The 19,856-nt window shown below is 42.8% G+C and overlaps 1 protein-coding gene and 1 long non-coding RNA gene across 10 annotated transcripts in view; one reads left to right on the top strand and one right to left on the bottom strand.

The window, feature by feature from the left end:
* Window positions 1-469: 469 nt before the first annotated feature.
* PCBP1 (poly(rC) binding protein 1) lies at window positions 470-2,088 on the bottom strand. Its single transcript, XM_061155125.1, has one exon. The coding sequence runs from the start codon at window positions 1,924-1,926 to the stop codon at window positions 856-858; it is 1,071 nt and encodes a 356-aa protein (XP_061011108.1). The 5' UTR covers window positions 1,927-2,088; the 3' UTR covers window positions 470-855.
* Window positions 2,089-2,789: 701 nt separating this feature from the next.
* LOC133064703 (uncharacterized) overlaps window positions 2,790-19,856 on the top strand; it is a 98,584-nt gene continuing 81,517 nt past the window's right edge. For 7 of the 9 annotated variants that reach the window (XR_009694681.1, XR_009694683.1, XR_009694682.1 and 4 more), the window contains exons 1-3: window positions 2,790-3,497; window positions 4,252-4,342; window positions 6,173-6,301. This is a non-coding gene — a long non-coding RNA (uncharacterized LOC133064703). The remainder of the gene's footprint in view (window positions 3,498-4,251; window positions 4,343-6,172; window positions 6,302-19,856) is intronic. The other 2 variants (XR_009694686.1, XR_009694685.1) reach the window with 1 other exon arrangement.

The following is a 19,856-nucleotide window of genomic DNA, read 5'->3' on the forward strand; positions in this document are numbered from 1 at the left end:
CCTTCACCCCCAGCCCAGCCCTTCCCTCCCCCACCTCATCTCTGGGCCCCCCAAGCTCCTCCCACCTCAGAACATTTTTTTGTTCCTGGCTAAGAGTTTTGCACATGGGATTGGGGGTGGGGCTGAGGCCGGTTGGACTAGAGGACACACTACCATTCATCAGAGGTCCTACAGAATGGGCATACTCTTCCAATCTGAGAAAACCCTCATGTTTTTTCTACCAGAGAAATGGGCAGAGGCCTCTCTCTGGAACCTAGCTAGAGGGATGTCACTCTCCAAGAGAGCCTTCCATCTCTGCAAACACCCCAAAGCAGGCCCAGCCTGCCGGGTTCCTTTGTTGGGACGAGAGGGAATGGAATCTTACCAATAAGATGAAAAGGGCTGGAGAAAATACCAGGAACGGGCCCACCTTTCTTCCTACAAAGGCCTAACGCTAAAAGGGGAGGAAAAAAAAGGCACCAACAAAGAGTTTAAGATAGCAGTTCCCAGCTTTTTCAAATATGAAGCATTTTTTAACCAATCCATTTTTTAATTCTTAAATTCTTGACATTACAGAACTAAACTGAAATTTATTAACATTCCACTCTTACATTTCTTATCGACAAACAGAAATAAAATTCATGAGCCAAAAACCCAAAACAAAACTAAAAACAGGGAAAAGCTTATAAAACTAAATATGGATCCCAGCATTAACAGCTGAACAGAGAATGTGATTTTTAAATTCTTAGCGGATGATAAAGTTGTGGAGAAACTGAACACTTACAAATTATTTAAAACCTGGAATCACTGACCAGAAATTACACAGTTGGATCATGGGAAAACAGCAGAAAGGGTTATGAGAGAACCTACACTGTTCTAGCTGCACCCCATGCCCTTCTCAGAAGAAAGCCTGGCATTGATTAGATATTGGGCCAGACTAATACTGGCAGCAGAACCAGTGATAGTAACCTGCCTACCAGAAGAGCCTTCCACTGGGTTGGCAATTTTGATCTGGGCCCCGGACATCTGGCGGATCTCATTAATGTTGGCGCCTTGGCGCCCGATTATGCAGCCAATTAAGTTATTTGGAATGGTGAGTTCATGGGTGGTTTGAGTAGATGCATCCAAACTTGCCCAATAGCCTTTCACCTCTGGAGAGCTGGAGTCAATTCCGGCGAATCCGGTCCCGCCGTGCATCATGGCAAAGTGAGACTGTTGTCTTGCCACCTGGTTCAGCTTGGCCAGATCGAGCGGAGAAATGGTGTGTTGTCCTTGAATCGAGTAGGCATCTAGAGGTGGTCCCTCCAGGTCATGGGTGGCATGGGGGTAGCCCGCAGCGTCGCTGCACCGATCTTGGCCGCCCGCGCAGATGACTGGAGAGCTGGCCGGCATGGGCTGGTACGGAATGGTCATGACTCTCCCTTGCGGAGACTGGGAGAGCGTCTCCAGCATGACCAGGCAGATCTGCTTGACACACTCGGTGACAGACTGCGGCACGCCAGCAATGGTGATGGCCCGCTCGGTGGAGTTGGGCAGCATATCCCCCGCCACCTGGACTTGGGCCCCGGTACTCTCGCGGATCTCTTTGATCTTACACCCGCCTTTCCCAATCAGGGAGCCGCACTGGGTGGCCGGCACCACCAGCCTCAGGGTGACCGGGGGCCTGCTGGCCGCCGTGCTGTTGGTCATGGAGCTGTTGATATCTTCTTCCAGCTTGTCGATGATCATAGCGAAGGCCTTAAAGATGGCATTGGTGGGGCCGGTCAGAGTGATGATTCTCTCCGGGCAATTCCCCTCCGAGATGTTGATCCGCGCGCCACTCTCCTCGCGGATCCTCTTAACCGACTCCCCTTTCTTCCCAATGATGCTTCCTACTTCCTTTCCGTGCATAAGCAGCCGAATGGTGAGAGTCACATTTAGTCCACTTTCAGTCACACCGGCATCCATGGCGAGCGGCGGGCGGCGTTCGGGGGAGTTGGGCTCGTTACGTGGTCAAGTCTTTGGTGGCTGGCGGGGGGAGGGGAGGTGTAGGCCCAAAACTGCCGGCGCGAGGCGAGCGAGGGCCGCGGGAGCGAGCGGGCGCGGGCGGGAGGCCGCGGCGTCGTCGCAGGGGCGGGCGGCGGCGGCGGAGGGGGCGAGCGGGGCCGGGAGCGGCGGGCGGGCGGGTGGGCGAGGGCGCGGCGGTGGCGACTCCGGCGGCAGCCTCGGCGGTCTGGGCGGGGCGGGAAGCCCGCTTTCAACCCCGCGTACCCTCTGACCCCGGAAGTGCTTGCTGCGCAGGACCCCTTGAAAAAAAAATGAGGACCCATCCTTTTTAGGTCACAAGATTGCGCCAACCCCAATAGAGTAGTTTTTCGAAAACCCTCTTAATAGGCTAGCATTGGAAATAAAGCCCCGCTGGGCAGAAGCTGTGATTCCGGCAAAATTTTAATATGAACATGTATTTTATTAACCCCAAGAAGGCGCCGGCAGACGTTCGGAAATGGCAGTGTTGTGCTTGAGAGCGACACATTATTTTCCCGCCGTACAAAAGCGGCTTGAGTGCGGAGCGACACGGGCAGCCCTAGCCATAACTACAGGCGGCTGCTAGGACGCCGCGGGTTTAAAACGTGCGCGTGAGGAGACCAGAGCGCATGCGCAAGGGTGTGGGGAGGCCGGGAGGGGAAGCCGCGGTCTTCCGGGGGGGAGGGGAGGCGAGACGAGGCCTCTGGGGCGGGCGCCCGCTCGGGCGGGCACGTGGGGCCCCTTCGTCCTCAGCGTCCGGGCGCCCCGCGCCAGTCCCCACCCCCGCCCCGGCCCTGTGGCGGCGGCCGGTGGGGAGAAAGACCAAAACCTATCTCGCGCCGCCGCCATCAGAGTCGCGGCTGTGCTGATGGTTTCTGGGAAGTGCTAGAAACGGGGCCATAAAGAGAATGGCGTCCATTTACATAATGCTTTGTCTGCATTTTGCAACTCTTCGTTAAGCCCGCAGAAACCCCACCTCCTACGCTGGTGTCGTTTTAGTCGCTGCCGCCTCGTCACACGTTTAAGACAATGGCGTGCATTTATCCGGGCTCTCAGGGGGTTCCTGCGGTTCCCCCGCGCGGGTTACGCTCCCGCTGCTGCCTTTCGGCCCCTTCCCGGCTCAGCGCAGCCATCGCGCCCGCGCTGTCCGGGGGCGGCCCCCAACTGGGCCCGCCATCTTGGAGGACCTTTCCTGAGGGTGTGGAGCCGAGCGGCCCTCCCGCTAAGGAAAGGTCGCTGGGGCCGTTGGTGCGCCAGTTGTGATTTCTGCCCGTTTCCTTTTCCTTCGCTTGAGCCAGACAGAACAGGCCGAGTGCGCGGCGTGCTTTAGGATCCCTTAGGGAAAGCGGCTAACGTGGCGGTCCCTCAGTCCCTCCCCCCCCCCCCCCCCCGTGGGGGTGGCCGCCATATTTGCTGAACACAAAATGGCGACACGTGTCCTGGATTCGTCGCCAACGAGAAATTGGGGTCGGCCTGAAAACTTTAGAATGCGCCCCCCTCCCACCCCACCCACGGTATGGGGCCTTCTCCGCGCAGCGAGTGCTGTGACCACAGTGGGTTGAAGCCGCGTAGGCTGGTCCTAACCTCAGCGGGGAGTTTTTTTGTTTTTTAATATTTATTTGGCCGCGCCAGGTCTTAATTGCGCCATGTGGGATCGTCAGTCTTCATTGCAGCATACAGGACCTTGTAGTTGCAGCATGTGGACTCCTATTTCCCTGACCAGGGCTGGAACCGGGGGCCCCCTGCTTTATGAGCACAGAGTCTTAGCCATTGGACCACCAGGGAAGTTCCATCAGCGGGCGAATTTTAATACATTTCTCTCATTAATTTGCAACAGGGCCGCGATTATTTGTAGAAAGTAGGCATCATATCCAGTCCCTAGCTCGTTATGTTTAATAATGAATGGATAAGTGGGGATGCAGTACCAAAACATTTAGCAATCATTAAGGAATTAGAGATGAGAAATTACTGCTTACCTAGAGTTAAAGATAGGCTGTTGTGCTGGAGAGATAAATAAATGGTATTATAAAGTTTCTTTTTTAAAAAAAAGCAATTTCCATGAAGCGTCTAGGATACCTATGACCATTTTCATAGGCCAGCTTGGCCAGTGAACCTCAGTTTACCTCAACTGTTAACTTGTAGACTAGAAGGGAAGGACATTTATTGTGTATTTACCAGTGCTAGATCCTCGGCTAACCGTTTTACTGCATACTGTCTTTAGTTTTTACGATGATTCTCTGAAGTACGTGTTCTCTCTTTTTTTAACAGATGAATTCATTTAGGCCAAGAGAGATGAAGTGACTAATTGAAGGTCACACAGTGTCCAGGATGGATTCCAGACTTTCTGATACACTTTTTGGTGAGCACATTTTCAAATTTTTCTCTAAGTCAGGGTTTTAGAATTTAAATACTATTTGGACGTTTAGGTGAGCTTGTCATTTAAAGGAGCCCCTCAGGTAACTTCTTGATGCGTAGTCATCCCCTGTTTGTATCTGTTTGGGAATTCCCAGTTTTTCCTAGTGTGAGCTATGCCTGTCAGGGGCTCAGATGCCTTTTCTTTTTTAAATGTGTCTGGATGAGACTAGAGAGAAGGAAGTGATTCAGCCCTGAATAAAGGCTCAAGTATCTGTCAGTCCGGCCTGGTCTGTGGCACATTTGAATTTACCTGGCTCTGTGGGAGCAAACAGTTTCTCTGTATGACTCATTTGCTTCCTTCAGCTACACATGGGCATGACTTCCCCCTTCCCCACCCCAACCTCCACCCAGGGGAAAACAAATAAACTTAACTCTGGCGCCAGGCCCCCATTTCTTCCCAGATATTGACTGAGCGTGACAGTGTTAGATAAATCGCTGTCTGTGGACTTTTCAGTTCATTGTAACAAATAACTTGTGGACCAAGCAACAGATATGTGCCTAAATAGGGCTGTGTTGTATGGGTGGAGAGAAGGGCTTTCTGCTTCTTTTCACTTACACCAATCTTGTGTATTAGACTCTCCGAAGGGCCTTCATATTACTTTAGATAGTCCCACAGACAACTTTAATAGATAGGTACATAACAGTAACAATGACAGTTATAGCACTAAGTGGTTACTGTGTGCTGGGCACTATTTGAACTTTTATTTTGTTCGTTCTTTCAGTGGTTCTCACATTTTTAAAAGCAAACTACTATGAAAAATATGTTTTACATAATAACTGAAACATATACACATATTTAAATAAAGAAAAAAAATTTGCAAAAACTACTTATACTATGTGCAGTGTACTCTGGTAATTTCTGTTCTCTGCTTTTAAAAGAAGGAGATGCATGTCAAACTAAAGAGATGAAAACCTTGTTAAAACTTAGACAACAAAAGGAGTAAATTACAATTTACAAAGTAATTATAATCAAGAATTAGCCTAAAAAAAAAAAAGAATTAACCTGATTCAAAGCATTCTGGTCGTCTGCCACCTGTTTCTTTTCCCTAAAGAAAATTTTATCCACTGGGTCTTTCTTCCCAAGACTGCCTGGTGAAGTGAAGTCGCTCAGTCATGTCCGACTCTCTGCGACCCCATGGACTGTAGCCTATCAGGTTCCTCCGTCCATGGGATTTTCCAGACAAGAGTATGGAGTTGGTTGTCATTTTCTCCTCCAGGAGGTCTTTCCAACTCGGATTGAATCCGGGTCTCCTGCATTGTAGGCAGGCGCTTTACCGTCTGAGCCACCAGGGAAGTCATAAACCTTTTCTTTGAGATTTCTTTAATCTCTTTATGTCTGGGACTTTACTCACCTTCCCAGCAAAGCCTTCCCTTTCCCAGCTCTCAGCACCGACCTCTTCAGAGTCTTATAGCCCTTCCCTTGGGTAGCCCACATTTAGCTGTTGATGAAATTGTAGTGTGTCTTGCTGTTGGTAATGCGTTCTAAGGGCCTCAGGTGTTTTGGGTGACCCTGAGATCAGGCAAAGAGGGCACTGGAATTGAGAATTGGTGGCTCTGACCCCTAGCTCCAGCTCTGCCACAGGCTAGCTTTTAGGCTTCTACAATCAAGTTCATTTATCTGAGCCTCAGTTTTCCCATCTGTAAAACAGGAGAGTAAATCCTCTCCAAGGCCCCTTCTAATTCTGTCCAGATGATCTGAGTTATTTATCCCTGGGAGGGAGGGTTGTGTAAATGTTTTACTCATGTACAGTAAATCCTCCACTTCATTCCTCAGACCTGCACTATCTTGTGGATATGTGAGTGAATTCCACACCTCCCATTTTACCGATGAAGCCACTGAGATACAGAGTAACTGACTAAATAGTCACCACCCCACCCCTGGAGCCTCACATGACTCTTTCAGGTTCGTTAAAGGGTTTAACAAGGTTGGGAAGGTGAGTCAGGCTTTCACTTTGGAAATTGAAACATAGAATTTTTGCTTCCTTTGACCTCACATAGATATGTTACATAAAACTTTTCAAGGTGTTATTTAATTATCACAGTCAATTTTGCCAGTGAAAGACCCATCTTTGGATCAGAGTAGTCAAGCGACTTGCCCAAGGTTACACAGCTTGTTAGGACCTCAGCTGGGGCTCTTGACTCCTAATTGTGGATTGTTCCTTTTCTTGGCTTCTCATACTGTGTCACTGACTTTAACACATGGGATAACTTTGTCTAAAATTCAACAAAATGTTTTCTATCCAGTCATCATTTTTCTGTCCCAGAACATCCAATTCGTTTGTTAGGTTCCTGACACTTTTGGTTCAAGAGACTCTCCTCTCTCTGGTTCTCTAATGTTTACATTTGTGGATTTGGGAAGTGCTGGGAATAAGACTTAAGTTCCCTTGGGGCAGGGACCACTTTTTCTTTTTCCCTCTCCCCAACCTTCCTGGCCCAGCAACTATTCTGTAGCTTTTAATATTTGCCCTGTCAACACACAGCATTTTCCCCTAAAACATGTCTTCTTTTTCTCTTTCTCCTTCATATTTAGCTTTCCATTTCTCTTTTATTTAAAATTACTGTAAATTAAGAGGGCCTTTTCCCTATTACTTTTCAGGATACTATACAGTGCAGTTTAGAAACTTGTCTTACCCACTGTGGGTAGTAACAGTTTGACCTCAAATGCCAGTAATCCTCCATTGGCTTTAGGGAATCACTACTTGGTTTCCTCAGAAATAGGAGAAATCTGTTGGTGTGCTTTACAGAAGTGACCAGAATTGGCCTAAGTTCTTCCAATTGGACAAAGCATTGCCCAAGGATTCCCCAGGGCCACTCTAACCGAAATGTGGCCTGGAGAACAGAGTGCAGAGAAAAGTTAAAGGGGAAATGAGAACGAATGCAAATAGAAAGTGTAGAATATGAGGAAGGAAAAAAAGGTAGGAGAAGGAGAGAGAAAAGAATAGAGAAGGCAGAGAGAAGAGAAGGATACAGAATCAGTGGAAAGGAGGTGAGAAGAGTGATCCAGAGGTCTGTTAACTGCTCCTGTGGTGTGGGACAAGTCAAGGAAGAGCAGCTAGTATAACTCTTCCTGAGTTGATACTGAGCAGCCCCTATCTTTTCTTATTCTATATTTCCAGTGTCAGGTAGGGGAAGTTACTTTGTTTCTGCTATCAGTTAGGAATGTGATTAGATGCCGGTAATTTTATATTTTATATTATTTTATTGAAATATAGTTGATTTACAATGCTGTGTCAGTAAGAAACTGTTATATATATATATATTCTTTCTTTATTATTTTCTATTATGGTTTATCACAGGATATTAAATATAGTTCCCTGTGCTATATAGTAGGACCTTGTTGTTTATCCATTCTGTATATAATAGTTTGCATCTGCTAACCCCAAACTCTTTAATTCATTTCTCCCCTACCCTGCCTCCCTCTTGACAACCACAAGTCTGTCTTCTGTGTCTGTGAGTCTGTTTCTGTTTTGTAGATAGGTTTATTTTTGTCATATTTTAAATTCTACCTGTAAGTGATATCATATTGTGTTTGTGTTTCTCCTTCTGACTTACTTTACTTGTATGATAATCTCTTAAGTCCATCCATGTTGTTGCAAATGGCATTATTTCATTCTGCTTTATGGCTGAGTAATATTCCATTGTATATGTGTACCACTTGTTCTTTATCCATTCAGCTATCAATGGACATTTAGGTTGATTCCATGTTTTGACTATTGTGAATAGTACTACTGAGAAGTTAGGGATGTATGTATCTTTTCAAATTACACTTTTGTCCAGATATATGCCCAGGAGTAGGATTGCTGCATCATATAGATGCCAATAATTTTTTTTTCATTTATTTTTATTAGTTGGAGGCTAATTACTTTACAGTATTGTAGTGAGTTTTGTCATACATTGACATGAATCAGCCATGGAGTTACATGTATTCCCCATCCCGATCCCCCCTCCCACCTCCCTCTCTACCCGATTCCTCTGGGTCTTCCCAGTGCACCAGGCCCAAGCACTTGTCTCATGCATCCAACCTGGGCTGGTGATCTGTTTCACCATAGACAATATACATGTTTCGATGCTGTTCTTTCAAAACATCCCACCCTCACCCTCTCCCACAGAGTCCAAAAGTCTGTTCTGTACATCTGTGTCTCTTTTTCTGTTTTGCATATAGGGTTATCGTTACCATCTTTCTAAATTCCATATATATATGTTAGTATGCTGTAATGTTCTTTATCTTTCTGGCTTACTTCACTCTGTATAATGGGCTCCAGTTTCATCCATCTCATTAGAACTGATTCAAATGAATTCTTTTTAATGGCTGAGTAATATTCCATGGTGTATATGTACCACAGCTTCCTTATCCATTCGTCTGCTAATGGGTGATGCCAATAATTTTAATATTAGCCTCAGTTCACCTGGTTTACTAAGGAAATGTGCTACAAAATCATATAACATATTTGAGGTAAAATTTCATGTTCTTTCATTAGGCAGATACTTACTGGTTGCTTGATATGTCCCAAACACTGAGGCTGTAAAAATGAATGAGATATTGTCCCTGCCCTCAGGATGTTTATGGTTTGAAGAGTTAGATGAGTAAACAGATTCACAGTGTAATGTCTTAAAAGTATTGGGATATGAGTAAGCTTTGGTGCTTACCAAGCTATGGTGTTATGGGTTCAGAGGAGGGCCTTTGATTCAAGCCTTGGAGAGGGAATCTGGGAACGCAGCTTGGAGAAGTTGTCATTCACTCTGAGTCCCAAGTTGGTAAATTGCATAGTGAAGGGTAGGGAATGGTATTCCAGGCAGAGGGAGCAAGAGCCCAAAGGCATAGAGCTCAGTCCATTCAGAAGTTGTAACCATTTCACGGAGACATGAAAGATATTTGCATGATTCACTTTGTGGTGGTTATTGTTCTGCTGTTTCTGAAATGTAGATATTGAGACTTGTCTATGTTCACTAGAGCACAGTTAAAAATTGTTATTTTGTAGCAATAATTCTCTTTGAAGATGAAGACACTAGAAATCACATTTCCTATCTAGAGATTTTAAGGGCAAAATGTAGGTAAAGCAGAGCTTTTGAATTAGCAAATAATGATTAACCCTTTATACAATAAAAGAAAGCGGCTACAATGGACAGCATATCCCTTTCTCATCCAACTTTTGGATTTGTGTTTTCTTTTGTTTTTATTTTTTTTTCTTTTGTTTTTAAAGGAGGGTCTTTGTTTAGCTGCTTAGGATGTTTGGTTAGAAAGTAGAGAAACGAGTTCAGGAATAATTGCTACTTACAGCAGAACAAAAGAAGTTTAAGTAGCTCATTTCTCTGATAACACCTACTGACACAAGCAAGACTTCGTTAATGACATTGTTTCAGAGAGACAGTTAACTTCCACCAGATAAAACATTTATTCACCATTATTCACTGTGTAAAGTGTGTAGCGTCCATACTAAGAGCATTGATTTTGTTTTTTGAGATGTGAATAAAGCTGCATTAAACAGAAACCTTATGTGAATCCATTGGGCAATACTGGGATTTAACATAGGTTAAAAGAAAAAAAACGTGTTATGTGTGGTTTGGGCTTCCCTAGTGGCTCAGACGGTAAAGCGTCTGTCTGCAATGCAGGAGACCCGGGTTCGATCCCTGGGTTGGGAAGATCCCCTGGAAAAGGAAATGTCAGCCCACTCCAGTATTCTTGCCTGGAAAATCCCATGGACCATGGAGCCTGGTAGGCTACCATCCATGGGGTCGCAAAGAGTCGACTGAGCGACTTCACTATATCACTATATGTGTGGTTTAGAGAAGAATGCTTAGAATATAGTATGTATGTTTGTGGTCATTTCTCAGTTATCTTAATCTCTCGGTAGTATTTGACACTCCTTCCTCACTAGTTTTCATTTTGCTTTTAGGATGCCACTCCCTTGGTTCTCTTTCTACCTCTCTAGCCCCTTCTCACATTCCTGTGCAACACGCCCCCCCCCCACACACACACTTTTTGGCTGATTTCTTTCTCATCTCCTCAGCCTCCAGTGATGGAGTACTCAGATCACTCCTTGGATCCCTTCTCTGTGTATACTCATTTCCTAGGTTCTTTCTTTTAGGAATTTAAATACCATTTATACCTTAAGAATTATAAAGTATTTATTACTAGCTTGAATGTCTTCCTGTGAACTCAAAGAGTCTAATGTCAGCTGCCTACAGGATAATAGCTTCTTGAACTTAACATATTCAAAACATTAACCCTGGAACTTCTCCTCTCAAACCTGTACCTATGGCAGTTTCTCCCCACCTCAGTTTCAGTTTTATAGAGGACTCTTCCTTGACTCTACTCTTTTTTCCCCCCCTTTTTTGGGGAGCTGTGTCACATGGCATTCAGGATCTTAGTTCCCCAACCAGGGATTGAACCCATACCCCTGTGGTGGAAGCATGGTGTCTTCACTACTGGACCATGAGGGAAGTCCCTCTTGACTCTGTTTTTTCTCTTTCTTTGATCATCCAATCCACCAGCAGGTCCTGTGAACTTTACCTTAAAATACATCCAGAGTTTGAACACTTCTCACCCCCTTCCTTGTTTCTATTGGAATATAGTCTTCCTCCTTTTGCCCTTGGTCCCCCAGTCTAATCTTAACAGTGACCAGAGTAACTTTGTTAAAGTGTATATCAAATCATGCCACTCTGCTGAATACTGTCCACTGAGTCCCACCCAGAATAAACACTAAAGTCCTTAAAGTGATCTACAGGGCCGCATGGGATCTTCAGTATCACCTCTCCCAGCTGCTCTGACTTCGTCTTCTACCACTCTCCCCTTCTGCTCTGGCCACACTGGTCTCTTTGCAGTTGCTCCAACATGCCAAGCCTTGGGACCATTGTAGTTTTTTTTTTCTGGAACACTTCTTCCAGATGTCATATGGCCTCCTCCCTTGCCTCCTTCAGGTTTCTGCTCAACTGTCACCTAATCTGTGAAGCTTTCCTTGGCCATGTTATTTAGAATAAAAACCATCTCTACCCTCTGCCTTTCTTGTTTCCCTTCCTGCTTTGTTTTCTTCCTTAGAACTTACTTCTGTTTGATATACTGTCCATGCATTCATTATTTAGATATTTTGAATGCTCCCTACTGTGTGTCAGGCACTGTTTCAGGAACTCTCTTCTATAGTTTAATATTTGCCACCCATGATTAGAATGTAAATTTCACCCACTTTTTTTGTTCTTTGCTGTATTCCCACTTTCTAGAATAGTACCTAGCACATAGCAGTTGAATGAATAAATTTATTCATTTTTAAACAGAAATGTATTGAATAAATATTAGTAGAAGGTTGTGTACTAGATAATGAGGGTAAGATCTGTATGAACAAGACATTGTTCCTGCCTCAAATTGCTCACTCTAAAAAATACTTATTTTGAACTGTGCTTTCTAGTGGGATAAAATGATACATCATTTTGGAATCGGGGTGGTAAGAATGGGTGTGCAGTGATACGGTTATCTTCAGAGCCTGCTTTGTTAGGCTTATCAATAATTTGCACTGTTTGGGGGAGGGTAGGATTGATTATACCTCACTGCATGACTGGCTTTTGGGGTTACAACGTCTCTTTGATTTTGCCTTGTTAGAGCAAGAGTTTCTTAAAAATCATATTAATCAGGCTTGGTTCTTTTTAGGTCCCTTCTAGGAACCTTTTACTGTAACCGCTTCCTCTCAGGATTAGAGAAGGAGTTTACTATCTTTACCTTCCTGCATGTCTGAAAATTCTTTTCCAGAGTCCTTGGCCAGACACTAGCTATATGGTTGTGAACGTCTCTGAACCTCAGTTTCTGTGCCTGTCAAATGGAGATAATGATAAATGACACTAATCTTCTTGTGAGGATTAAGTGACTAAATAATATACTAGTTTTGAGGACAGGAAAGTGGAAAGGGGAAGGATGTAGAGAACAATTGTTTTTAAAAGTAGATACTGTATATCTGTGCTTAATTTTGAAAAACTTAATAAGCATATGTTTCTTTTCTAATGAGAGTAGTGGAGATTTTATTTTTAAAAACAAAGGCTTCATTATATTGTTTTCATTTTTAAAAATAGAAAACTTTTAAAAATAATATTTATTTTTGGCTGTACTACATCTTTGTTGCTTTGTGTAGGCCTTCTGTAGCTGCAGCACGCAGGGGCTATTCTTTGTTAGGGTGTGAGGGCTTCTCATTGTGGTGGCTTCTTTTTTTTTTTTTTAGAAGTTTATTTATTTTTTTTTATTAGTTGGAGGCTAATTACTTCACAACATTTCAGTGGGTTTTGTCATACATTGATATGAATCAGCCATAGATTTACACGTATTCCCCATCCCGATCCCCCCTCCCACCTCCCTCTCCACCCGATTCCTCTGGGTCTTCCCAGTGCACCAGGCCCGAGCACTTGTCTCATGCATCCCACCTGGGCTGGTGATCTGTTTCACCTTAGATAGTATACATGCTGTTCTTTTGAAACATCCCACCCTCACCTTCTCCCATAGAGTTCAAAAGTCTGTTCTGTATTTCTGTGTCTCTTTTATTGTTTTGCATATAGGGTTATCGTTACCATCTTTCTAAATTCCATATATATGTGTTAGTATGCTGTAATGTTCTTTATCTTTCTGGCTTACTTCTCTCTGTATAATGGGCTCCAGTTTCATCCATCTCATTAGGACTGATTCAAATGAATTCTTTTTAACAGCTGAGTAATATTCCATGGTGTATATGTACCACAGCTTCCTTATCCATTCATCTGCTGATGGGCATCTAGGTTGCTTCCATGTCCTGGCTATTATAAAGAGTGCTGTGATGAACATTGGGGTGCACGTGTCTCTTTCAGATCTGGTTTCCTCAGTGTGTATGCCCAGAAGTGGTATTGCTGGGTCATATGGCAATTCTATTTCCAGTTTTTTAAGAAATCTCCACACTGTTTTCCATAGCGGCTGTACTAGTTTGCATTCCCACCAACAGTGTAAGAGGGTTCCCTTTTCTCCACACCCTCTCCAGCATTTATTGCTTGTAGACTTTTGGATAGCAGCCATCCTGACTGGCGTGTAATGGTACCTCATAGTGGTTTTGATTTGCATTTCTCTAATAATGAGTGATGTTGAGCATCTTTTCATGTGTTTGTTAGCCATCTGTATGTCTTCTTTGGAGAAATGTTTAGTTCTTTGGCCCATTTTTTGATTGGGTCATTTATTTTTCTGGAATTGAGCTGCAGGAGTTGCTTGTATATTTTTGAGATTAAGCCTTTGTTTCTTCATTTGCTATTATTTTCTCCCAATCTGAGGGCTGTCTTTTCACCTTACTTATAGTTTCCTTTGTAGTGCAAAAGTTTTTAAGTTTCATTAGGTCCCATTTGTTTAGTTTTGCTTTTATTTCCAATATTCTGGGAGGTGGGTCATAGAGGATCTTGCTGTGATTTATGTCGGAGAGTGTTTTGCCTATGTTCTCCTCTAGGAGTTTTATAGTTTCTGGTCTTACATTTAGATCTTTAATCCATTTTGAGTTTATTTTTGTGTATGGTGTTAGAAAGTGTTCTAGTTTCATTCTTTTACAAGTGGTTGACCAGTTTTCCCAGCACTGCTTGTTAAAGAGGTTGTCTTTTTTCCATTGTATATCCTTGCCTCCTTTGTCAAAGATACGGTGTCCATAGGTTCGTGGATTTATCTCTGGGCTTTCTATTCTGTTCCATTGATCTATATTTCTGTCTTTGTGCCAGTACCATACTGTCTTGATGACTGTGGCTTTGTAGTAGAGTCCGAAGTCAGGCAGGTTGATTCCTCCAGTTCCACTCTGCTTTCTCAAGATTACTTTGGCTATTCGAGGTTTTTTGTATTTCCATACAAATTGTGAAATTCTTTGGTCTAGTTCTGTGAAATATACCGTTGGTAGCTTGATAGGGATTGCATTGAATCTATAGATTGCTTTGGGTAGAATAGCCATTTGGTGGCTTCTCTTGTTTCGGAGCACAGGCGCTAGGCGTGCGGGCTTTAGTAGTTGTGGCTCTCAGGCTTAGTTGCTCCTTGGCATGTGTGATCTTTCTTTACCAGGAATTGAACCTGTGTCCCCTTCATTGGCAGGTGGATTGTTACCGTTAAAATAGCCTTATCCAATCTTTCCTGTAAGCCTTATCCGTATTTTATAGAAACAGAGAGATAGGAAACTTGCTTAAAGTCACACAGTGGGTGGTAGAGCTGGGATTTGAATAAGCAGTCTGGTCCCGGAGCCCCTGCTCGCAGCCTCTACAGTCTACTGCTTCTATTCCTCTTTTACCCGTTTAAAGTACGTAGTGTGGGTCAGCAGTGTGGGACTTAGAAGGGCCAGTCCTACTGAAAAATGGGGCAATTTTAACTACTAGGCTAAGAATAAAGAGACCTGGGATCTTGTCTTGACTCTGTCATCAGCTTGCCACACCTAGAACTTTACTTTTCTCAGCTTGTTGTCCTCATTTATTAAACAAAGGAGTCTCTCTGGAGGGTCTCTGAGATAGTCCTTCTAGCTCTGATGTTCTGTGACTGGGCATATGAAGTGAGGAGGGTAATACTTGCTCAGCTCCTTGATTTGGCACATTGGTATTTGTGAGCTTTGAGGGAGTTTGCTTTGTGCAAATGGAGATGCTAGATTTCAGGGCAAAGAATGAGCTGCCTTTCTGAGGAAGGTAGATCGGAGCTCTTTTTTTGAGGCTGGTTGCCAAGGGAACCTAGCCTTTGGCCAGCGACAACCAGGAATTCTTTGGTTGAGAGTGGGGAACAGATAACTAAAACAAGCAGCACATTTAGGTTTCACTTTCCACCCCTCCACCCCCATTCCCCACAGCTAGCTGCTAGTTTTATACAGTTTCTATGTTAGGCATTGTTTTAAGTACTTTATAAAGTATCAGATTATTTAATCTTCTTAGTAATCGTATGAGATGGGTACTATTATTTGGGTTCTAAATTTATAGACATTAAGAGTGAAGCAAATAGAGTTAAATAATTTGTCCACTTTTACTTAAGTGAAAAGTGATACCACATCCACAAAATTGTACTGGCTTCTTGGTTGGAGCTTGAAAAAAAAGCAAAGGAAAAATTGTTTAGTTGCTTATCAGTGGTTTTTGTTTTATTTGTTTGCTTTATTTAGAATGATAGACTCTTGGCATTGGAAAGGGCCTTTGAGGTAATATAGTCAGTCTCCTTGTCTCCAGTCTGCCGTTCAGTTACAGGATTGCTTTCTATAGTCCCCTGACAGATGTGATCATTTAAATTGTTTTTGAATAGTTATGTTGCTGGGAAGCTCATCACTTCTCAAGGAATCTAATTATATATGTATTTTTTTTCTTTTCCCTTATAGTTATTACAGGATGTTGAGTATGTCCTGTGCTATACAGTAGGACCACATTGTTAATCTGTTTTATATATAGTTGTTTGTATCTGCTAGTCCCAAACTCTTTATTTATCCTTCCTCTACCTGTTTTCTCTTTTGGTAACTGTAAGTTTGTTTTCTGTGTGTGTGAGTCTGTTTTGTTAATAAATTCATTGGTATCATATTTTATATTCCACATGTTAAGTGATATCATGTGGTATTTGTGTTTTTCTTTCTGACTTCACTTAGTACGATAGTCTCTAGGTCCATCCATGTTGCTGCAAATGGCATTATTTCATTGTTTTTTAATGACTGAGTAATATTTCACTGTATATATATATTACTTACGTATATTTGTCTATTGATGGGCATTTAGGTTGTTTCCGTGTCTTGGCTACTGTGAACAGTGCTGCTGTGAACATTGAGGTGCCTGTATCTTTTTTTTTTCCTTGTCCAGAGAAATTTAACACGTCTATTTATAATTGTTACAAAGTTGAACTGCTGAAACTTGTTCACTGAAACATTTTGACTTGCATTAATGCCTTTATGTCCCTGCATTTGTATTAAAAATTCACACAGAAATGAAAATGGAAAAACTGCCAATACCTGATTTCTGTACTCTATTTTTCCACTTGCAAACATATACTTAGGTACTTTTTGACCCCATGGAGGAAAAAAATCTAATGTTCAGAACTACCAATAATAGGAAGAAGAGGAAAAAATATTTTTAAAGAATGAAATATTTCCCATCAGAGTGGATGCTTAAGCATGTTTTCCATGTATGTGGCGTGCTAGCTGGATGTCAATTGGCATAATTGTTGCATGTTTGGCATGGATAACACACAGGTTGGTGTCTTCAAAACAGCCGACCACAGGTAGATTTCACTTGCCTCTTTCAAAGGACCACTAGCTGCACTCTAGAAGTGCAGATCTGTTTTGAAGTCCTGAGCAACTTCCCACACTGGAAGGAAAGTTTGTGAATCAGGAGTTCAGTGGACTTCTGATAATACTAATTTCATGGAGTGCTGCAATACCAGGCCTGTAATGATGAGATTTCTTCACCCTTGCAATAGAGGGCGTACTCTTTGTGAGAGGCTTTGTGGCCAGTTGCTTCCTTGGTGCTTTACCACAAGTGAATTTGCAGGCTGTCTGCTTTGAGCCATGGTATAGAGAGAGAGACCTTCTTACTTAACCTCATTCCCCTTCAGCTGGAACTCAGTTGCCTGTATATTTTTGAATTAGAGTTTTCTCTGAATATATGCCCAAGAGTAGGATTGCTGAATAATACGGCAACTCTGTAGTTTTTTAAGGAACCTCCAATTGTTTTCTATTGTGGCTGCACCAATTTACATTCCCAGTCACAGTGTAGGAAGTTTCCCTTTTCTCCATACTCTCTCCAGCATTTGTTATTTTTAGTGATGGCACATTTTGACCCATGTGAGGTAATTCTTCATCGTAGTTTTTAAGTAAAAGTATTGATTTCTTTGGCCGCACTGGGTCTTAGTTGGGGCACACATGATCTTTGCTGTGTCATGTGAGATCGTTTGGTGCGGTGTGTGGACTCTTCTAGTTGTGGTGTGTGGGCTTAGTAGCTGTGGCTCACAGGCTTTCTAGTTGCAGCACACAGGCTTAGTTTCTCTGGGGCATGTGGGATCTTAGTTCTCTGACCAGGGATTGAACTGGTTGGTGTCCCCTGCATAGCAAGGCAGATTCTTAACCACTGGACCACCAGGGAAGTCCCTTCATTGTTGTTTTGATTTGTATTTCTCTAATAATTGGGCTTCCCTTGTGGCTCAGTTCGTAAAGAATCCGCCTGCAATGTGGGAGACCTGGGTTTGATCCCTGGGTTGGGAAGATCTCCTGGAGAAGGGAAAGGCTACTCACTCCAGTATTCTGGCCTGGAGAATTCCATGGACTGTATAGTTCATGGGGTTGCAAAGAGTGTTTCTCTAATAATTAGCAGTGTTGAACATCTTTTCATATGCCTATTGGCCATCTGTATGTTTTCTTTGGACAAATGTCTGTTTAGGTCTGCCCATTTTTTGATTGGGTGGTTTGTTTTTTTGTCATTGAGTTGTGTGAGCTGTTTGTGTATTTTGCCAATAAAGCCCTTGTCGAGTGTGTTATTTGCAAATATTTTCTCCTATTCTGTAGATTATCTTTTCATTTTGTTTGTGGTTTCCTCCATTGTATTGTTGAATAGCTCTTTTTGGTAGAAAATTATTTCTTGTTTTGAATTGAAATCTAATTGCTATGTGTTCTCATCAGTTATAGCCTGTATCTTCCATATCCAATTGTGAGAATATTTGAAGACACTCTTCCTATTTATAAGGAATATTTGCAGTTTTCTCATAGCATCTAAGCTTGCTTTCAGTTCAGATTGGTCAGCACAAAAGCAATCTGCCTCTGTCACTGTTTGCAAGTGCAGCCTTGCACTTCTTGTGATTAGTTAGCACAAAATATGGGCCGTTCCCACATTCTTGGAGCACAAATGGATAGTGAACTGAATCTATTCAATTCGCTGTGAGTCTGGCAGGTTTGCAGTTCTCTGCTCAGAATCTCTAGGCCGTCAGGCTCTGGCTCCCGTATATACTGCCAGAGATCACAAAATGTCGGGAAGTTTATCCGGGCACTTGATGAAACTGCATTTACTTCGTCAGGCCACTAGGTGATGAGCAACTCGCAGACCCGACTGTCAGGGAGGGTTGTGTATAGGACAGTTTCTGTTTGTACTTGGAAACACCATCAGAAAGAAGTCACCTAGTAAATTTCACTAAATGGTTTTGCTTGGGGGGAGGAGAAACATGTCTCACATATTCTTTGTTTTTCTCAGCTTTGATTCAATTTTAAATATTAGTTAGGGAGGAGGGCGGCCGCGCTGCACAGCATTCCTATATAAGGGATCAAATCTGTGCCCCCTGCAGTGGAAGCACGGAGTCTTAACCACTGGATCAGGGAAGAAGTTCCTTAAATATTAATTTGACTAGGACACTTCGAGCGATTTTTTTTTTTTAAGAAAAGGGGCCTAGATGCTATTTTCAAGGTCCATTTATTTATTTACTTTGTGTGTGTGTGTATCTTGTATTTTCATGTGTGAATGGTGTTAGCTAGGTTTAAGATTCTTGAATATTAGTCCTAGTCTCTACAAAGTGTGGCTTCCCAGATGGTGCAGTGGTAAGGAATCTGCCTGCCAATGCAAGAGACATGGGTTCAACTTTTGGGTCAGGAATATGTTCTGGAGTAGGAAGTGGCAAGCCACTACAGTATTCTTGCCTGGAAAATTCCACGTGCAAAGGAGCATGGTGGGCTACAGGCCATGGGGTCGCAAAGGGTTGGATAAGACTGAGTAACCGAGCACACACACTACAAAGTATACAGCTTTCTATTGTCTAATTTCTAGTGATAGAGATTAAAAGTCCAGTGTCAATAGGATCCTTTTCCCTTTGTAAGTAATAGCCATTTCTCTTTGAAAGTTTAAGTTTTTTCTTTATGCTTAGTGTTTTATCATAATAGAGTTAGATATGATATTTAAAAAAAGAAACTCTGCTTGCTACGTGATGAACCTTTTAGACTTAAAAAACTGTTTTTTCTCAGTTAAGGGAAGTTTTATTGCTTTCCTTGTGTCTGTTTCCAACCTGCTTACTTTGTAGATGAAGAAACTGAGCCCAGAAAGGTTAAGTGACTTACCTAAGGGTCATTCAGGTAGTTAAAATGAACCTCAAGAAAATAAACTGACTCTTTCAATGAGGTACACTTTCATTGTATTGAATATTGATGTAGTGAGAGAGCCATCATGAACTGATTGGTGCTTTTTTAGTGGGACGAGTTTTTCCAAGGGTTCATGAGGAGATGAAGAAGGAAGAGGAGGTGATAGAATTCTTTACTGTTAAATGTGGCCCATGTGAATGACTGCAGAATTCAGAAATCCCCCCAATACCCCAGCTGTTGGAGATACCCCAAAGCTCTAAAATTTAATAAAGCCAAGAAATTTTCTGAATACTTGGAGAATTATCTGTTTAGTTGTCAGAAGTAGGATTATCATGGTCATTCTCTGTTGTAAATATTGGAAAATGTATAAATGGCATCTGAAGGCTTGGAGACAGACATTATAAACTGCCTTATCAGTGGCCTGGTTTC

The sequence above is a fragment of the Dama dama genome, chromosome 11 (assembly GCF_033118175.1).
Source record: "Dama dama isolate Ldn47 chromosome 11, ASM3311817v1, whole genome shotgun sequence".
Taxonomy (NCBI): Eukaryota; Metazoa; Chordata; class Mammalia; order Artiodactyla; family Cervidae; genus Dama; species Dama dama.

What these genes read in the sequence shown, in the direction of transcription:
- PCBP1 (XM_061155125.1), bottom strand. Translation starts at nt 1,926, where the DNA reads ATGGATGCCGGTGTGACTGAAAGTGGACTAAATGTGACTCTCACCATT.